At 43.5% G+C, this 21,384-nt stretch overlaps 1 protein-coding gene across 1 annotated transcript in view; it reads right to left on the bottom strand.

The window, feature by feature from the left end:
- Nucleotides 1-2,110: 2,110 nt before the first annotated feature.
- SQLE (squalene epoxidase) overlaps nt 2,111-21,384 on the bottom strand; it is a 72,126-nt gene continuing 52,852 nt past the window's right edge. The window contains exons 7-11 of the mRNA XM_030219042.1: nt 19,130-19,225; nt 18,488-18,630; nt 9,301-9,397; nt 2,635-2,722; nt 2,111-2,522 (exon numbers count right to left, since the gene is read on the bottom strand). Of these exons, the coding sequence (XP_030074902.1) occupies nt 2,330-2,522; nt 2,635-2,722; nt 9,301-9,397; nt 18,488-18,630; nt 19,130-19,225 (617 nt within the window). The 3' untranslated portion in view covers nt 2,111-2,329. The remainder of the gene's footprint in view (nt 2,523-2,634; nt 2,723-9,300; nt 9,398-18,487; nt 18,631-19,129; nt 19,226-21,384) is intronic.

Genomic DNA, 21,384 nt, shown 5'->3' with positions numbered 1-21,384 from the left:
TTTCAGTGCCATTGTGCTTGGGGGCAGACACTACTGCCGGGCTCCTGCAGTAGCCTGGTGGTAGTGCCAGATTAGCGCACGGCAAAGCAGCAGGTACGTGTACTGCCGTTTTGTAAAAGGGGCCCTAAATGCTGTGATTAGCCTTTAAAAATATCTACTGGCCAAGCAGACTGAATATTGGGCCATATGGTTTATTGGCTGTTATAGTTAAGTTGCATTATCTGAAGATCAAGCATATTTGCCTTTGCTTGAATCAAAAAGTTTCCTTATGCTTTATGAACCAAGGTATTCAAGAATAAAGTGAGAAAAAGATTTCTAAAAATCACCATTTTAATTGGTAAAACAAGTCATTTAAAGTATATATCAAATGCATGACCCATACCCATATACCTAAGGCAGTGCTACACAATCTGTATTTTTTTCCACAAAAAAAAGTTTGGATTGTGTTTATATATAGATACACATTTTCTGCATTAGAAGTAAGAGAAAGTAATATTTCTACAAAGATGATCAATGGGATTCCTCCACGTTGATTTCTAGTTAACAAATGGTTTGCATGGAATGACACAAAGAGGGGCATAATCGAAAGGGACATCCAAGTTTTCATGAGGACATCCTCGCAGAACGTCCCCAACCAGTGGCAGGGAAACGTGTATTTTCAAAACAAGATGGACATCCATCTTTTGTTTCGATAATATGGTCAGGGACGTCCAAATCCTGAAATTTGGTCATCCCTAGACTTGGTCATTTCTGATTTTCGGCGATAATGGAAACCAAGGACGTCGATCTCAGAAATGACCAAATTCAAGCCATCTGGTTGTGGGAGGAACCAGCATTCATAGTGCACTGGTCCCCCCTGACATGCCAGGACACCAACCGGGCACCCTAGGGGGCACTGCAGTGGACTTCATAAATTGCTCCCAGGTACATAGCTCCCTTACCGTGTGTGCTGAGCTCCCCCCCCCCAAAAAAAAAAACCCACTACTCCCAACTATACACTAGTGGTGGGCACCTAGATGTGGGTACAGTTGGTTTTGGAGGCTCACTGTTTCCTCCACAAATGTAACAGAGTGGGGGGGGGGGGGTGGTGCTGGGTCCGCCTGCCTGAAGTGCACTGCACCCACTAAAACTGCTCCAGAGACCTGCATACTGCTGTGATGGACCTGAGTATGACATCTGAGGCTGGCAATCAATATTTTGAAAGATGTTTTTTTAGGATGGGAGGGGGTTAGTGACTACTGGGGGAGTAAAGGGAGGTGATCCCCGATTCTCTCCAGTGGGCATCTGGTCTGTTCGGGCACCTTTTTGTGCCTTGGTCGTAAGAAAAACAAGACCAGGTAAAGTCGTTCAAGTGTTTGTCAGGGACGTCCTTGTTTTTTCCATTATGGGTCGAGGACATCCAAGTGTTAGGCATGCCCAAGTCTCGCCTTCGCTACGCCTCTGACATGCCCCCCGTGAAGTTTGGCCGTCCCTGCGACGGAAAGCAGTTGGGGACGTCCAAAATTGGCTTTCGATTATACCGATTTGGACAACCCTGTGAGAAGGACGCCGATTGTGTCGAAAGATGGGCGTCCTTCTCTTTTGAAAATTAGCCCAATAGGCAATCTCCTCTGCTGTGGGAGAGATCAGCTTGAGTGCTAGGAGACAAACTGGGCATGAAGCTTTAAAGGAATAACATCACCATAATCAAAGACTTTGCAATTTTCAAACAGCAGAACTTGTTACAGTGGGTCAGAAAACATAAGTAACACTGAAGAGAGAAAGCACAAAGCATAATAGCAGCAAAGTGGTTTGAGTATCTGAAATCACTGTCTTATTTACACATACAAAAGAGTGCCTCTTCTGCCAAGGAAAGACCTGAAAATCTGTGGCTCACACCTTGCCAGGGGTTCAGCACTTAATTCTTCACTCTAAATAGTGCTTCATCTGAAGAGCTGACTCCTGTAACTTTTTTTTTTGTGTGTTACATTTGTACCCCGCACTTTCCCCACTCATGGCAGGCTCAATGGCTTACATGGGGCAATGGAGGGTTAAGTGACTTGCCCAGAGTCACAAGGAACTGCCTGTGCCTGAAGTGGGAATTGAACTCAAGTTCTGCAGTTCCCCAGGACCAAAGTCCACCACCCTAACCACTAGGCCACTCCTCCACTCACACATTTTAATTGTAAATACATATGTACATACCGTATATACAAATGCAAACATAGCTAAACTGCCAGAAACAATTTTTTTTTACATTTGAAAACAAACGCAGAATGAAGTATTGCAATGATGATAAAAAAAAGCCTTCTGACGCTTTTTCTCCTGCTACATTTCTTCCTCTGAAAGACTAATAAACCAGGTACTTTAACTCAGAGTAAATGAGAGGAAATATTATAGAGCAAGCTCGGTAAATGATAGCACCACTCTGAACCAGGGCTCTTGGTTTGGCGTACCAGGGTTCTGACTTGAAGCAGAAATAAACTGCGTATAATGAAACAGCAAAGAAATGACCAATCAGCACTAACGGTTTTGGAGACAACCTGCAGGCAATAAGAAGAAATAAAACATTAAGATGCTTATTTTAGAAATCTTATGCACATTTTAGACGTGCATCACTTGGTATTTAGACATGTATATTACAAGACGTCTTACACAGAAAGCAATCCAACAGGACCCGAAACACACTGTCCGCCCAGTTTGAAGTAGTGGAAGCACGCCTTCCTTAGCTGGTATAGAGAATCTGCAAATTGATTGAAAATGATTAACAAAGCTTGAATTCTATCTGCTATACTTGGAAAATATAATTGTTTTCCACTACGGAGTAGACTGTAACAGAACTTGCACTTTATCTCTCCAATAATGTTTTTCTCTGTCTGTAAACCACTTTGGTTGTACCCACTGAAAGGCAGTAAATCAAATCTATGTCCCTTTACCCTTTTCCCTGGTTTTTAAATATATTTAAGTATTTTAAAAAGAGTAAAGGAGAAATTATATTTTACCCACTAATTTTCTTTCCTTGAGTCTCTCCAAACCATTCCCAATGAGTGGGTATATGCCCTCCTACCAGCAGTTGGGGAGACTCAGAACTAGTGCTCAGATGATCAAAAGTAAATGCGGGTGCTAAAGGCCACTAGCGCTGGACTAGTGCACACATTTACCCGGTACCCATGATCAAACGCTGTCCAGCGCAAGAGCACAAGAGCACCACAGAGCTCATTTAAATTATATTATATTTAAATGAGCCCTGTAGTATTCCGCCCTTATGATCAAAGCACAGCACTCTGATTGTAGGGAATGGGACTTGATATAATTTCTGTGGTTTTTGCAACTACATTCAAAGCAGTTTGCTGTACATAGTATATACAGGCACTTATCTGTACCTGGGGCAATGGAGGGTTAAATGACTTTCTCAGAGTCACAAGGATCAAAGTCCACTGACTATCCACTAGGCTACTCCTTCACTCCAGGGGCAGAATAGAGCCTTAACCCTATGCCAGCTCAGAACTGGCATTAGGGCAAAGGCTCTGTTCCCACCCCCACACCTGTCAGTCAGGTAGCCCGGGCTGCCACTGTGTCCTGGGGGTCCATATAAGGGGAACATATAAAGGAGAAACTTGTATGGTCAGGAAGCCCCACCCAATGCATCCCAGGATTTATTGGGCAGGCCTGGGCGCTGCCATTTTGAAGGTGGCGCTGGAGAGAGTGTAATTCTCCCTCTTTGAACAAGGAGGTACGGCGAGGAGGGGTCCACTACACCACCAGGGCAATGAGGTGTAAAGGTGGGGTGCCCATTTGGGCCTCCAGGAATTTCTTTTGTGTTTGAGGGGTTAGGGGGGGCTGGAGATCTACTGGACCTCCACCTACCCTGTGCCCTCATGTCGGGGGGGAGGTTGTGGGGGGGCTTGGAAGGGCACTAGGCCACCAGGGCCTCTTTAGGAGAGGGATCCAAAGGTCCCACAGACCTCCAGCCCTGTGGGCTTTTGACATCCTAGACCTGTCAAACAAATATGGGAGGATAGCATGCTTCAAATTTGTATGCCATTATCTATGATTATAGAGGCAGTATAGCCCCGCGCTGTTCCTGTGCTATTTTTAGAGCGCTGTTTGGAACAGCGTGGGGCTTTTGATCATCTGCATGTAGATAACTTTATCTTATTAGGAGAGAACAGGCACCCCTTTGAAAACGCAAAAGGGGAAGGAAAGAACCAGAACTTTAACTGAATTCAACTCATCATTGCTGTTTCCTTCTTTTGTTTCTGTTTTGTTTGTTTGCTTTTTAACCAAGCAACAAAAGAGGTGGAGCCTTTTTGAATCCATACAACCTCTGTGTTCTGAAATGGAACTCCAGAGTTTAGAAAAATTAGACATCCTCGGGACATGTTTAGGAATGTCTGGAGAGATTCAAGGAAAACAATTAGCAGAAAAGATCTAATTTCTCTTTCCTTATCATCACTCCAGACCATTCCCGATGAGTGAGATGTACAAAAGCAGTACTCACTGAGGGCGGGATGCAGAGAAACAGGACTGTGGCTCCAAAGGCTGCCTTCTGTCATGAATGCATATCCAACTGGTAATGCTTCACAAAGGAGCAAAGGGGTGACCAGGTAGCCGCCCTGCAAATGTTTTGTGCAGAGATCAATGAATGTTTTGCCCAGGACAAGGCTTGCACCTTCAGTTCAGCAGACAGTCACCTAATAGCCTGAAGGTAAGCTAAAGCATCCTCTCCTTGAGCCATCTAGTGATAAGCCTTACCATACTAGGACAGACTAAAGGTCTATCAAGCCCAGTATCCTGTTTCCAACAGTGACCAATCCAGGTCACAAGTATCTGGCAATATACCAAAAGAATAAAACATGTTATGCTGCTTATCCTAGAAAAAAAGTTGTGGATTTTCCCATCCATCTTAATAATAGCTTATTGATTTTTCTTTTAGGAAATTATCCAAACCTTTTTTAAACCCTGCTAAACTAACTGCTTTTACCACATTCTCTGGCAAAGAGTTCCAGAGTTTAATTGCATGGTGAGAGAAGGAATATTTTCTCTGATTTGTTCTAAGGTTATTGCATATCTTCATTGCATGTCCCCTAGTCCTTGTATTTTTGGAAAGAATAAACAAACAATTCACGTCTACCATTTCAACTCCACTCAGTATTTTATAGACTTCTATCATATCTTTCTGCAGTTGTCTCTTCTCCGAGTAGAAGAGCCTTAGCCTCTAACCTTTCTTTACAGGGAAGTCATCCCATCCCCTTTATCATTTTCGTTGCCCTTCTCTGTACCTTTTCTAATTCTGCTATACCTTTTTTGAGATGCAGTGACCAAATCTGCACACAATATTCGAGATGCGGTTGCATCATGGAGCGACACAAAGGCATTATGACATTCTCATTTTTGTTCTCCATTCCTTTCCTAATAATTCCTAACATTCTATTTGCTTTCTTAACTGCCACTGCACACTGAGCAGAGGGTGTCAACATATCATCAATGATGACACCTAGATCCTTTTCCTAATGTAGAACCTTGCATTATGGATCTATAGCTTGGGTTCCTCTTTCCTACATGCCTTGGAAGCTGCTTCACCTCTTTTCCGACCTCCAAACAACACAAAATGGCAATCTGTGTTATGAAATTCCTCTGTCTTCTTTAAATAACAATGGAGAACCCACTGGATGTCCAAGCGACACAGAGAATCTAAGGCCTTCCTCCCAAGGAAACACAGGCAAGGAGATGGATTCACTGACATGAAACGGAGAAGGCACCTGAGGCATAAAGGACAGAAATGGATGCAAAACCACCTTCTCCCAAGAGAAGAAATGGCTTCCAACAGGGCAGTGTCTGCAACTCCAAAATGTGCTCTGCCAAAGTTATAGCTACAAAAATGATAAGCATCAGAAGGATCCTCAAACATGCCTGCTGCAACAAACCACCAGCTGGGCCTGACACCACAGTGTGCCCAGACGCAGCTTCAGCATGGCAAAGACCGGAAACTAGGGAAACCAGGTGCCACGCAACACAGGAGCTGCAGTGGCCTGCGTTCTTAGCAAGAACTACAATTACCACCACAGGCAAATTGCAGAGCCCAGCAAAGGCCTCCCTCCACCACCAGAGCCCACCAACCCCCTGTACTCCAGAGCAGCAAAGCGCCCGACTAAAAAAGGCTTGAGGAACAAAGTATTTGTTGTCTTATTTTGTTTTTAGAAGAAGAAATCAGCTGTCCCATTCCACCTAAAGGGACACTCGAGAAACCTCTCTAAGGTATGGAGAGTGGGACGAAGCAGAGCCCAGAGTGGCACCCCCAAGGCTAAGATCGTAAGCTGGAAAACCCCTTGCCTGTGCTTTAGAAATGATCTCTTTTCCTTTTTTTGTTTCGCCTGTTGTCAGAGCAAACTCTCTCCTGCACTTTCTCTCTTTGTTTTTTTTGTCAATTGGGCCACAAGGGTGCACGAAACTTTTTTTTTTAAGAGCAGGGCTGCACTACTCAACTTCCATCTGCTAAGGAAACTGAGAAAAACTGGCTGACTCAGGGCTGCACACCATTTAATAAGTGGAAGAGTGGCCTAATGGTTGGTGCAGTAGGTTTCAGACCTGGGGAACTGAGTTTGATTCCCACTGCTGCCTAATGGTTGGGGCAGTGGGCTGAGATTCTGGAGAGCTGGGTTTGATTCCCACTGCAGCTCCTTGTGATCTTGGGCAAGTCACTTAACCCTCCATTGCCCCAGGTACAAATAACCCTAGATTGTGAGCCCATTAGGGACAGAAAGGTGGTATATCAAGTGTGGAATAAACATAAACTTAATAGTTCTCAGTCTCCTCATCTGCTGGTAGGGGGGCAGATACCCACTTGTCAGGAAAGACAACGGCATTTCTTGCAGCCACATCTGCTCTAAAAGAGCTCCCATGGCTTGGACTATCTCTGCAGACAGGTTAAGATTGATCAGAGGAAGTTAGCAGATGGAACTTTGTTCTTAGTTAAGCAGATACCTCATGTTCAGTCCACAACATCTCACTTTCTGTACAAGGTGCCAGGACCAGCTAGTAAGAGCCCTTTAACAAACAGTGAGATTCCCTTCTAAGAGCAATAAGTATTATGTCTGTAGCACCCCTTATAGCAGCAGACCAGCTTTTAGTATTTTGTTTATTGTCACTAGCCCACAGGTTTATATTTTATGTCTGTGAGGTGGGAAGCAGGAGAGTATGTTTATAAATTGTACATTTTAGAAGTTGGCTGGTTTTACATTGATTTATTTGAGTAGAGGAGCGGCCTAGTGGTTAGAGCACTGGTCTTGCAATCTAGAGGTGGCCAGTTCAAATCCCATTGCTGCTCCTTGTGATCTTGGGCAAGTCACTTAACCCTCCATTGCCTCAGGTACAAACTTAGATTGTGAGCCCTCCTGGGACAGAGAAATATCCAGAGTACCTGAATGTAACTCACCTTGAGCTACTACTGAAAAAGGTGTGAGCAAAATCCAAATAAATAAAATATATGTTTTAGAAGAATACAGTTTAGTTTTAGGAATGGAGTGGAGGAGTAGCCTAAGGGTTAGTGCAGTGGCCTGACAGCCAGGGGAACCTGCTTCAATTCCCAGTGCAGCTTCTTGTGACCCTGGGCAACTCACTTAACCCTTCATTGCCCCAGGTACCAAAAAAAAAAAAAGATTGTGAGCTCACTTGGGACAGAATAAGTACCTGTATATAATATGTAAACCGCTTTGATTGTAACCACAGAAAGGCAGTATAGCAAATCCCATCCCCTTTCCTTTTCCCCTTTCTGACTAATAAAGGGGCTTTTCTATTTCATTATACTGTATTTATTGTGATTTGAATATGGTATACATGACTTTGCAGTATACAAATTCAACTAATAGCAAATAAAATATTTATTGAGCTTGGGTTTCCCAAACACATGTATTATCCATATGCTAATCTAGTGCAGAGAAGCCAGCTCAACTAACAAAGGGGCCAATGCAATAAAGTGCACTCAGGCTTTGTGCAGGGTTAGTATGGCTTTAATATACAATTCTGTAGGCAAAGAATGCAAAAAGGGGTTTTGCACACAAGCTTAACCCTGTGCAAAGCCTTGGAGTGCACAGCATAAGGTAATAAGGCTACTTCGCTTTTGAGCACAGATGCAGAGAAGTGCCCTGAAGACTGAAAGGCTGAGTGCAACACTGAAACTTTCACAAGTCATAACAGGTATACAGTAGTGGACATGTCCTCTGGCCCAAAAAATGACCTTCCCCCTTGCTCTCCTATCACCTGACATCCCTCCCCCCCCCAAAAAAAAAATCCCTAGTGGCTGAACAGACCCTGCCCCCCCCCCCCCCATACACTCAGAAGTCGTGAGGCAGGAATGATGCCCACTTGTGCCTGCCTCTTCACCACCATCTTACAAAATAGTGCTGCCTGACCCCCTCGTGGTGCATCCTGGGATTCACCATGTGGGGTCAGGCACTGTCATTTTGCAGGATGGCAGCACAGTGGCAAGCGAAACTGAGCATTGCTCCCAATTCAAGGTGCATGGGTGGGGGAAGGTCCAGGAGGACACAGGGATCTTTTGGGGTGTTGGGGGTATATGGGAGAGTGTATTCACTAGACTACCAGGGATTGTTTTGGGGAGGTGCTGGGGGGGTGAAGGGGACCCAGAAAAAAGTGGGAGTTGTTTTCCTAATGTTTTTCTTTTCCTGTCACAGCATGAGCCATTTTGCAGCAAATGACTGCATATTAGTGCAGTGGTGTATTCCGTTTTTTTTTCTGACAGCACATGCTTTTTAATACCGTGATAATCTTCATGGCTTATTACACTGGGGAGCTAAAAATTTGCATTTGCCTTCTGTTGGCAGCTGTGCGCTAAGTGTCAGCAAACAGCTGTAATGTAAGCTTACTGCATCAGCCCCAAAGTTAGGTACATAAGTATTGCCACACTGAGACAGATCAAAGGTCCATCAAGCCCAGCATCCTGTTTCCAACAGTGGCCAATCCAGGTCACAAATACCTGGCAAAATTCCGAAAAAGTTCAATACATTTTATGTTGCTTATCCCAGAAATAAGCAGTGGATTTTCCACAAGTCAATTTAATAATGGTCTATAGACTTTTCTTTTCTTTTAGGAAGCCAGCCAGACCTTTTTTAAAACCCGCTAAAGCTACCCGCCTTTGCCACATTCCCTGGCAACAAATTACAGAGTTTAGTTACACGTTGAGTGAAGAAAAATTTTCTCTTTTTCATATTAAATTTATTACTTTGTAGCTTCATCGCATGCCCCTTAGTCCTAGTAACTTCCTCTGTATCCTGTAAAGTGCTCCTCAGACATTATACTCACCATCTGTAGCAGCAAAGAGTTCATAAAGAGCTTGTGCTAGCACATTCACCACAAAGGAATGGGACTTCTTTCTTGACCAGTAAAAAGACTTTTTAGCCTGCAAAAGAAAGAATAAATACTTCATTCTGTGAGAGAGGGCATTTTGCTGGTGGCAGTATTATAAAAGTGGGTCCAGGGATTATTTACATGATAAAAGGTTAAGTCCTTGATAAAAATGTCCACCATTCTGTTTTTCACTTGGTGCCTATTTATTCATTTGCATTTATCCTGCCAAATCGCTACAAAGTGCTCTCAATAGAACACAGCTGTATGGAAAACTTTGTAATTACCTGATCTTTTTCTGTATTTTCATCATACCAGACCAGTCCAGACCAATGGGTTATGTCCATTCACCAATGGAAGGAGACAGAGAAAATAGTTCCAAGTACTTTGCCTTTTAAGGGTATCGTGCAGCCTGGAATACTCAGTATTTCGAATAGCTCTCGCCTGCTACAAACAAGAAAACAGGAAAACAGAGTTTACCAGAACTCCAATAACGCCCAGGTGGGAGACCTTCTGGGCTCCTGCTCAACCGAGGGCAGTTAAACCACCCATCAAAAAGGAAGGAGGGTCACCACTAAGTCTTTCTGTCTGTCATGCAGACGCACTTTTGTAGCAGTAGAAGAGGCTCATCACTGAAGGATAATCAAGAGCCATCTAGAGCTGGCTTTGCAGAGTGGAATGGACAGTAAGAGTGAATTCTGTCCTCCTGAAATGGCCTCCAATTCCAGAACTCGAAAATGGATCCAATCACTGACATGGGTGAGTCAAGCCCTAGAAGAAGCAACAAAGAAGAAGAGCAACCAAAATGATAAAGGGGATGGTACTCCTGTCATATGAAGAAAGGCTAAAGCGGTTAGGGCTCTTCAGTTTGGAAAAGAGATGGATGAGGGGAGATAGGACTGAGGTCTACAAAATCCTGAGTGGTGTAGAATGAGTAGAAGTAAATTGATTTTTTACTCGTTCCAAAAGTACAAAGACTATGGAACACTCGAGGAAGTTAAATGGAAATACTTTTAAAAGAAATAGGAGGAAATATTTTTTCACTCAACGAATAGTTAAGCTTTGGAACTCTATGTCGGAGGATGTGGTAACTGGACACTGGACTAGATGGACCATTGGTCTGACCCAGTATGGCTACTCTTATGTTCTTAACAAGGAAGCAAACCAAAAAAACAGACAAGGTGGGTGTCTGAACTGGTCTAGTATAATTAAAGGAAAGAAAATTATCAGGTAATTACATAATTTTTCCTTCCTTGTCATCAATACGAGACCATTCCAGACCAATGGGATGTAGCAAAGCAGTCATAGCATTAGGGCAGGAAAGGAACATTAACACCAGAAGAACAACAATGCCTCAAAAAGGACAATGGAAATATCTACAAAGACATCAAGCAGTATCCTAAGAGGACCCGTCTCAGGCGTAGACACACCCAGAGGCCCCCAAACCATGGGGAGAAAACAGAGTCCTCAAAATAAGAGAGAGGTAGAAGCACCTGGAAGGAAGCCAGTGCCTAGAGACCAAGAAGAGCTTGAGGAAGTAGCCTAAAGAGTTCTAAAGGCAGAAGTGGAACCACAACAACTGAACAAAGGACCAAGAGAACTACGTCCCATCAACAAAGACATAGGAAAGGAAACCAGACTGCAACCCTGTGGCATACACACTCCAAACTCTCAGGAGAACACAGAGGCAAACCCCTCCTCAAACAAAAAGGAACAGGAATAGAACTACATTCGAGAGCCAGAGCACAAGTCCTGCCGTCTGGCCAATAGCCAGAACTGGCCCCACAGCCTGAGATGGCATTACGATCAAAAGACATGCAGAACCACTCTTCCTGACCAAAGAGAATGGGAGCAACCCCTCCACATCCAGAAATGAAGATACACCACCTCCAGAGGAGAAAACCAAGAAAAACTTTCCCCAAGGAGAACAAAAAGAAAGGAATGCCATGCGTCCAGGAATGAAGTCCCATTAGGGCTCTCAGAGGAGGACATGAGCAAGCCCCATGTAAGCCGCATTGAGCCTGCCATGAGTGGGAAAGCGCGGGGTACAAATGTAACAAAAACAAAACAAAAAACAAGACCCAGACAACTCACCATGAGAGAACCATGGATGGCTCGCAGGGAAGGGGCCCGGCAGATGAGAGAGGTGGCTAGACTCAATTTCCGGAATAGCACCAGGCTCAACACCAGATACGGTACTATTCTTAACCACCATAGAAAGCGAAGCATGCCCTGTAACAACCGGCCTGATAAAGCGCTCAGTTCGACCAGCAGAGAAGCAACAAAACTCGATGTAGAGACAAGGAGCAAGGCCCAGCCTCCAGAGACAGAGCAAGACCCAGTGGCGAGAAACGGATCAAGGCTCGACATCTTAAGCTGGAGCCAGACTCAACACCCGGAGATGGAGTAAGGATCAGTAACCAAAAATGGAGCAAGGCTCGACCTCCAGCGATGGAGCAAGGCTCAACATCCAGAAACGGGAGCAAGGAGAGCAAGGTCCAACATCCAGAGACGAATCAAGGCTCGCCATCCAGAGATGGGGCAAGTATCACCATCCAGAGATGAAGCAAGGCTTGCCATTCAGAGATGGAGCAAGGCTAGACCTCCAGAGAAGGATCACGGTGGTTGGGAGGCGGGGCTGGTGGTTGGGAGGCGAGGATAGAGCTGGGCAGACTTATAAGGTCTGTGCTACAGCCAGTGGTTGGGAGGCGGGGCTGGTGGTTGGGAGGCGGGGATAGTGCTGGGCAGACTTATACGGTCTGTGCCCTGAAGAGCACAGGTACAAATCAAAGTAGGGTATACACAAAAAGTAGCACATATGAGTTATCTTGTTGGGCAGACTGGATGGACCGTGTAGGTCTTTTTCTGCCGTCATCTACTATGTTACTATGTTACTATGTCTTAACCGCCCATGACAGAACACAGCAGGAAAACTAGAGATGCAGCCAGGCTAGACATGCCAAGATGGAGATGGAGGAAGGCTCAATATCCAAAAGGCGGAGTAAAGCTCAACATCACAAGCCTTGACAGACAGGGATGGAGCCAGAAAATGACAATCACGAAAAGGAAACAGAATTGCAGTCCTGGAAGAAACGTTATATGAGCAATGTATGAGGCAACCTGACAATCCTTGAAAGAGACATAATGGCCGCCCTATGAGAGACCGGATGACAGTTCAGCCAAAAGATAGGTTGTCCAGTCTGCAAGAAAATAGGATGCCAGCCCAGAGATGGGATGGCAGTACATCCTGAAAGAAGCCAGGATGGCAAACCTGACATGACAGACTTCCAGCCCTTAAAGGAGACATACCTGACCTGAGAAGAGACCAAACGCCACTCCCTTAAGAGTCAGAATGCTATCCATAGAAAGAAAGAAACTGAAATGCAAAGAGAGCAGACACTAGTTCTGGAATCAAACAAAGTGCCTACACTTATGTCCTTCCAATTCCAATTAGAAAGAAAAAGACAGCAGTCCCTGGAAAGAAACAAAAAGGGAGCTGAATTCCACAAGATCTGTCCTCAAAAGAAAGGCAAAGGAGAACACTGAAAGGCAGACTGCTAGTACTGCAGAACACTCAGAATGAAGCAGAGCAAAAGAAATTCAGCTTGCAGGATAGCCAGAAACAATTCTGTAATGGAAAACATCGCAAGAAGGTTTCAAAGAAAAGAATCGTCATGCTCTGGAGATTGACAAGGCAATCTAGCACAGGGAAGTCACCCATACCGGAAAGGAATAACCAAATGAAGGAACCTGCAGAAAAGGCACACAAAGCAGCCAGACTGAGAAAGGCTACAGTGGAATGTGCGCTGGGGGAAGCCAGTAACCAGCATGGCCTGTAATTTGGCCATTGTGAGGTAAATTCAAAGGTCATAATGAAATTCTGTATGCATCCAGCGTGGAAAATTTAATTTTCAACTGGGACCAGGAAGGCATGTCCTCCCTGAGGCACTAGGAGCAAATAACCCCCTCAGACACAGGGCAGAACTTGTAAAATATTCAAAGCAGAATGCAGAAAACCATAAATTCACATTAAGCTAGAAGGCAAAACACCCCAGAGAAAAAAAGAGTTTGGAAAAACACTAGGTTAAAGAGCCTCAGCCTTCCCCATTATCTCACAATGCTGAAGGCAAGAGAGTAATGCAACACCTGCATCTGTAGACTGCTGCAGTAAAACGTGACACATATCCAGAAAGAAACTGAAGGCAGGTTCTGGAAATTGCCCTGCAAGGAGGGTCACTTTGATCTTTGTTTTGGGTTTGCTTGTTTTTCACAGTGCAAATAGTTGGAACTCGACTGAAAGTAAGTTGTATTGGCCCCAAAACTCGACTGAAGTGAAGGCACAATAAGGGAAGAAAAGGACCCCAAGGTGCCAAAGGTAATCCTACCTGTCTTGAGGAGACAAGTCAGGCTGCAAACAGAGAGGGCTGTCCGCATTCAACTGCTGCTAATATTAGCGCAACTCCAGAACCCAGAACCATATATGCTTGCACAACAGCTTTCCCAGGGAGAACAAAACATGGCAGAAAAGACACGGACTCTGCAGGCTGCCCCGGGAGGACATGGGAAACAAAGGTCATGGCAGACCGAGGTGCGTCACTAACCAAAACAATATACTGCCCAAAATGGCACCACCATACAGGGAGCATAGCGAACCAGCAGACCGTGAAGAGTAGGCCCACCAAAATGAAAAAAACAAAACAAAAAGTGTGCCATCATGACCGAAGAACCCTCAGAATTCAGCAATCCACTAGGAAAAACCCACATCATTGAGAAGAGCCACAGAAACTCTCCTTTTTTTTTTTTTTTGGAAGAAAGAAGAAAAGAACAGCTTACCTCATATGAGCAGAAAGCCAAACAGCATGTCACAGTTCACATTGGAAGCTGAAAGAAGCATACATGCTTGCCCAGAAGAAGAAAATATCACCCTGCACCTTGCCACATCCAAGTCCACTGAGCCTCAAAGGCCTCAGGTGAGAGAGGGGAGAGAAGGGACCCAGTAACATTGGAGCCGACTCTGTGGGTGCTGTGGGTGCTTGAGCACCCCCAATATTGAGAAAATTCCTTGTATGTGTCCAGGGAGGGGTTATTTCCATTGGGCTTAGCACCCCCAATAATTTTGAAAAGTTGGCTCCTATGCCCAGTAACACTAAGTATCCCCAAGCTGGCAGATGAGGGACCCAGCAACACTGAGTGTTATCTTAACAGAACCCAAATCCGGGTTACCAGCACATCCCTTGCTCATCCGTCTCCAACCAAGCTGGGACAGGAGATAGCTAGCCCACCACTAGGAGACAGAGGAAATACTGAGCATTCCAGGCTACACAATACCCTTAAGAGCCTAACTACTTGGAACTATTTTCTCTGTCTCCTTCCGCTGGTGTATGGACATAACCCATTGGTCTAGACTGATCTGGTATTGATGATGACGAATAAGCATTGTGTACATGCCTTCTTTGGCATAGTAGACCCCAGCAGTTCTGATTTTTAGGGTAACCAAAATATACAAATTACCCTTATTTTTTTGACCCAGTGACTATATTGTAGCTCACCTGAAAAGCCCAGTTTGTCTCACTAATCCCTTTCATTTTGGATCCAATTGCCCATAGGCATAGCTCTGTGGGTTCTGGTCGGTGGCGTAGCCAGACCTGACATTTTTTGGGGGGGGGGGGGGGGGCCCAGAGTTAGCATGGGGGGACACTAGGCATATAGATGTAATTCTTGATATACTCCTAAACAATGCCTTAGAGTGCACTTGATGATGGTTTTTGAAGTAAACAGTCAGTCCTGCATCAACATAAACCCCATACACACTCATGGAAACAATGACATTTTAAAATATAGTTGCATTATCCCATAACGTAAACTTTGCCATTATAGTAGACTTCTGTCTGGTCAACATCTCAACAGCCATAAAAGTATCCTGCAATATAATTACCACAATGGCATACACATATCCTTCAATTTTGGGAAGGCTCTGTATGAATTTTGTGGATCTTGACCTTAAACATTCTAGCTTCTTTACCTCTTTTGTGATCAGCATGTCGAGCTCCATGATCTGCCAAATGCAGCCTTGGGGTGGAGTGCTGTACTGCTACTTTTTGTTACAGCACTTTCAGAGAAAGCCCAAGAAAGCTGAGGTATCAATTACAGTGCAGAGAAAATAGCTCCAGTCTCTGCTTCTGTTCTGTATTTATATTGGAGGAAGCTTAACCCAAAGCAAATATATTGCTTGTTTACTTTGCTTTGGGTGCTATAGTTTGTAAAACCATAGGCAAGGAGGCCTGGAGCTCTCCAAATGGATTGTAAAACACAGATGGTGTTCATTACAGGCCACAGGTTTCACATCTTATTGGAAAACAACTTGAGTTCAGAACTTTGATCTGTTTGGATTTTCTGCAGGGGCTGTAGGAAAATTGGCAGAGTTGTAACAAGTTCTCCATAAGGTCTCTAAAAGGCCCCAAAAATCTGTACGCCAATATACTATAGCGCATTCCACTTACATGCACATCAGATAAGTGCATAGGCTGCTTATTTGCACTACAGAATGCCAGTCCTGTTTTTTTTTACCATTGATTTGATTCTAATGTTCAACCACTTTTGGTTAAGCACACTAACTGTAAGAGCATGCTCCACTTAGATGGGGGTGTCCAACCTTGTTTTCAGGATTTCCCCAGTGAATATGCATGAGGTCTGTTGCATATAATGGAGGCAGTGCATGGAAATAGATCTCATCCATATTCATTGGGGAAATCCTGACAGCACGACTGGATCGTGGCTCTCGAGAACCAAGGTTGGACTACCCTGGCTTAGATGCACACACTTGACTGGCGCTCCATTTAAGTGCATAATCGGGTCATTCAACTGCCCAGTCCACTTGGTGTCCTTTCATTGGTGTGTCACCACCATTATTGTTTTGTTAATTAATAAACGGTGCTACACTGTCTTAACTACATTTATATGTGATTAGCTAACTGAGATTTTTTACAAAATTGTCTACTGTCATATTAATACATCCTGTGCCGAAGGAATGGATCCTCAGGAGCTTAGTCAAGATCGGGAGGCGGGGCTGGTGGTTGGGAGGTGGGGATAGTGCTGGGCAGACTTATACGGTCTGTGCCAGAGCCGGTGGTTGGGAGGCGGGACTGGTGGTTGGGAGGCAGGGATAGTGCTGGACAGACTTGTACGGTCTGTGCCAGAGCCGGTGGTTGGGAGGTGAGGATAGTGCTGGGCAGACTTATACAGTCTGAGCCAGAGCCGGTGGTTGGGAGGAGGGGCTGGTGGTTGGGAGGAGGGGATAGTGCTGGGCAGACTTATACGGTCTGTGCCCTGACAAGCACAGGTACAAATCAAAGTAGGGTATACACAAAAAGCAGCTAATATGAGTTATCTTGTTGGGCAGACTGGATGGACCGTGCAGGTCTTTTTCTGCCGTCACCTACTATGTTACGTGATGAGGTGAGCACAGCAACTCTGAAATTGCAGGGTCTACTTTGAGAATTGGTGGCATCAGGGTGGAGCAACATTTCTGAGTGTTGTCAGCTGTACTCCCCTCTTGGCAAGGTTCTACTTCCCTCTCTAATTGCCAGTGCTAATCTGTTGTAGTTTGCCAATTTTTAAAAAACTTTCAGGTGAGTCAAGGAGAACTGTGAGCTGTGGCTGAACAGGAATGGAAGATGAAAAAAGTGAAGGGGGGGGGCCACCTGAGCGTGGAAACAGACACACACGTGCAAGAAGGTTTTGGAGCGAGGACCTCTCAAGGATCGTGTCTCTCACCTATCCTTTTTAATCTCTATTTGGCACCTTTAGCAAAATTACTGGATAGCTGAGAAATTATTTCCACTTTTTTTGCAGATGGCATTCAGCTTGTCATTTTCATCAAAAATGATCAAGAATATGTCATCTCTGGCTTTAACACGAAACTTCAAATTTTGACAGACTGGATGTGTAAGCATGCCCTAATTTTAAATGCTGACAAATCATCAGCAATGTGGTTATCACGTAAACACCATGTTTTACGTGTTCTACCTGAGGTGTTCAGACACTCTTTTCCACTATTTGATGTGAGAATGCACTGAAATATAATCTTCAAACTGGTAAGATTGTAAAAGCTTGCTTTCTTCATCTCTGGATGGTACAACACTTGAAACCTGCACTGATAAAAAATGGTGCACGTTCTAGTCACTAGCAGTTCAAACAACAACGGGGTCTAAGAGATATTACACCAGTGTTGAACAAACTGCATTGATTGCCTGTGGCTGCTCGCATTACCATTAAGATGTTGTGTTTAGCATACAGATCATTCATGTGAGGCTTCCAGTGTATCTTTCTAACAAGCTAGCACAGCACATATTTTGGCGGGAAGTATGTTCATCACAAAAAAGTCTTCTTCAGAGTATTTCCATATGCTGGACCTTCACTTTGGAACTCTTTGCCTGAAGAACTTCATAATGCTTCTTCATACCTTAGTTTTTGGAAACTGTTAACAACTTGGCTATTCCAACAATGTTTTAAGTAGTGTGTTTTTTATTTTTTTTTCCTATGGAACTGTATGTTCACTGTATTTTTGCATTAATAATTGTTATCTGTAAACTGCTTTGACACCAAGGTATAAATGTGAAACATAAAATCAATAAATCCAATCCAAGAAAAGCTTTTCTTCAGCAAAAGGAGAGCTCTGGATCACAGGATTGATCACATATCACCATACCGTCTACCTGCATCTCCCCTGCTTGTCTGTAGAGAAAAAGAGGAAAGCAATCTAGTTGGAGTAAGCTGCTTCTAAGCAGTGTTCAAATTATACAATTATAACCTTCCTCCCCTCATGGATCCTGCTTCTGCTGTCCTCTCTGCCCCCTAGAAAAAGTTTTGAAAATCCCATTTTAAGACAAGAAGCAAAATTGTTGTGTTGTTATCATGAACATGATGTATACATGTTGGTGATATACAAAATGTATATGGTTATAACATGTCTGAATAAAGATGGTTGAAACAAAAAGAAATAGAAAAATAAAACGGCAGCATAACTTATGAATTGTCTAAAAGCATAACAGTAAAGAAGGCATCTTGAACATCCACATATCATTGGCTTTTTTTCAAGGAACAGCTCAACACGAGTGTGATTCCAGCAATGGTCTTGATGTCTCACCTGGAGTACAGCTGAATCCTCATAGAGGTCAGGGATTTCCTGTAATAAGCTTCTCCATATTTTAATGTCATTCAACACAACACTCATTCCTCCTCCTGTAAGAGGGTGCCTCATATTGTATGCATCTCCCAAGAGCAGCACACCTAAATTTAAGACAACCCAGACAAAAAAATTAATCTACCTGTGTTCCAGGCTAAAACCATATTTATGTAAACTCTAATTTACCTCAGCTTCACTCAAAAAAGAAATATTCCTAGCACCATCCACTCTTATAGGCAGAAAAATGCCATACAAATGTAGTTGTTACCAGTTCAGAATATAAATGCTGATTTTCTGTCCAAGGACTGGACCTAAACTGAAGTATCTCTAAGTATTAGTTTCCGAATTCTACTATTTTTTTCAGTAGAGAAACAACTGGAGCTATAACTAGATTAGAAACACAGTGATGGAATGGTCAAGTAAAAAGCTGTTCCATGACTACAGTGTGTTTGAACTTACATCATTTATGCCTGAATCCAATTATTCGTAACTATTGGGCCTTGAATCCATGAACTAAGTCTTAAGCATCCCTAGAGCTTTCTGTGCTTAATGTAATAGGTAGCATAGGTATCTTGGCTCTCCTGAGAGACTTGCTTTCTGTACCTTGTTTGTTCACTGATGAGGGAGGCAGGAAGCTCGCTGGCATGGTCCTCAAACGGTCATTCTGTACTGCCAGAAGGAATGGCTCTTTAGTGTGCTCTGCAACAAACAGATCCTTTTAGTTACAACCACCAAGGTATTTCCTCAATTCAGCTCACTCACAGCCAAAAAAAAAAAAAAGCTCACAGGGCTAATAGCTACATGGTTAATTAGGTTGAAGAAAGACTAGACATTCGCCAGTCCAGCCTTCTTTCTTATTGCTTAACAGTGTTACTACCTGATGGTCTAAAAATACTGTATATCTATAGCTAATTCTAAGCAACCAGAGTGATTTTTTTCCCGACTGTAAATATAATAGTAGATTTAAAGTTCCCAGATCAACACTTTTCCCTAGCATGTAGCTAAATCTACATACTCACCAAACTCTTTACCCTCTAAAATGCTTGCATTTATTAAATGTTGTAGCCACAGCTACAAAGAGCAGGAATAATATCTCATTACCCCTTGTAAAGGCAATGTTTTCCAGTGAAACCATCAATGGAGCAAAGTTATTTGTTCTCCTCTGCTGTTAGCTACTATGATTTCTTTTAAACTAATATTATAGCATGTTTTCTGACAACAGTCTCAAAAACACGGTTGACCTGGCAGGACCTCCTGCTTCTGAATTTGTGCTGATTATTATTCTCCCTTCTGTGGGTCTGATGTATTAAAGGATTTTCCCCATATACCCCCCTAATTCTATATATAGTGCTCAAAATTGTGTGTGCCCAAATTATATGCACTCCAGCCCATCCACTAAAAACCAACCTGTTCAAAAAGGCATACCCATCCGACCCAACCTAAGTGCCTAAACCTCGCAACACAACGAAACCAAAGCTCGTAATAGACTCTATGCAACTCTTCCCCTCTACAATTCCCCAATGTGCCTATAACACATGAACCTTATTCTATAACTCTCTGTATTTGTTTCACTACCGGAAATGGCGATTGCCTCTACGGTATTATGTAAGCCACATTGAGCTGGCAAATATGTGGGAAATGTGGGATACAAATGTAACAAATAAATAAATATGCACAATTTAATTGCTTAATGAGCCAATTAGTGCTGATAATTGAGCATTAACAATCAATTACTGGTGCTAATTGGAATTTACACACAGATCTTTATAGTCATTATTCTATAAAGAGGTTGCGTAAATTTTTCTGTGCAGATCTGGAAAAGTGTTATAGAATTCGGGGGATCCGTGTCTAATTTAGGCGCAGATATATTTACACCAGGGTTCAGTTGGTGTAAATCCTTGCGCCCAAAATTGAGTGTGAATCCCGGTGCTAACTTTGAGTGCCATTTGTAGAATAAAATTAGTGTATATTTTTTTGGGCGCCAAGTCCTTTGTGTCTACAGGAAATCTATTTGAGTTATAGGCCATCCCTAGGATTAAACTTCTGTATCTGACTACAAAGGCTGTGCTTAGATTGGCAAAAACTCCAGGAGAAAAAAGGCCTGGGAGCAGCAAAATGCTGCAGTAGTTCTGGGCCACAGCACCTCATCACCTGCTCCATTAGAAAGTATAATTATATGATCCATTGAGAAAAGTAGAATTTTGCACTTATGCAATGAAAACCACACTGGAAGCAGATCGATACCGCAAAGAGCCATGGTGGCTCTTGATGGTATCAGCTTGCAGCTTCTGTAGTTTTCATTGCATAGTGCCAATATGCTAACATGAGCTCCTGACCTAGGCTATATCCAACGTCCTAAAAAGCAGAAGGAGGAAGGGACAGAAGCCTAATCAGAATCCTGGTTCTGATTTGGATCCCTTTTCTGAATGTGCCTGCTCCTTATTCTGTTTCTCTTCTCAAATCTCATCAGTTGAGATCTGGTTTCGTAAGATTAGAGCTGTTCAAAGTTTCTTAGATTTTCCCTCCCTACATACCCTGTTTCATGCTTGTATTGGCTCTCATCTCAACTACTTCAACGTGATTTATGCAGGTGTATCCAAGTGCGAGCTCAAGAGACTCCAAACACTTCAAAACACAGCGGTCCATGTCCTGTGTAAGGCTAAGCGGTGAGATCACATAACCCCCCCTTTTTAGACAGCTTCACTGGTTTCCAATTCATCAAAGAATACAGTTTAAGATCCTGTCTTTGACCCACAATGCCTTACATACCGGCCTTCCTGAATATCTAGCCAGATTTACTATCCCCTACTCCCCAATCCACATGCCTTATTCACTGTATGATCACAGACTGACCCTTC

The sequence above is a fragment of the Microcaecilia unicolor genome, chromosome 1 (assembly GCF_901765095.1).
Source record: "Microcaecilia unicolor chromosome 1, aMicUni1.1, whole genome shotgun sequence".
Classification (NCBI taxonomy): domain Eukaryota; kingdom Metazoa; phylum Chordata; class Amphibia; order Gymnophiona; family Siphonopidae; genus Microcaecilia; species Microcaecilia unicolor.
This window is presented reverse-complemented; position numbering and strand designations above follow the sequence as displayed.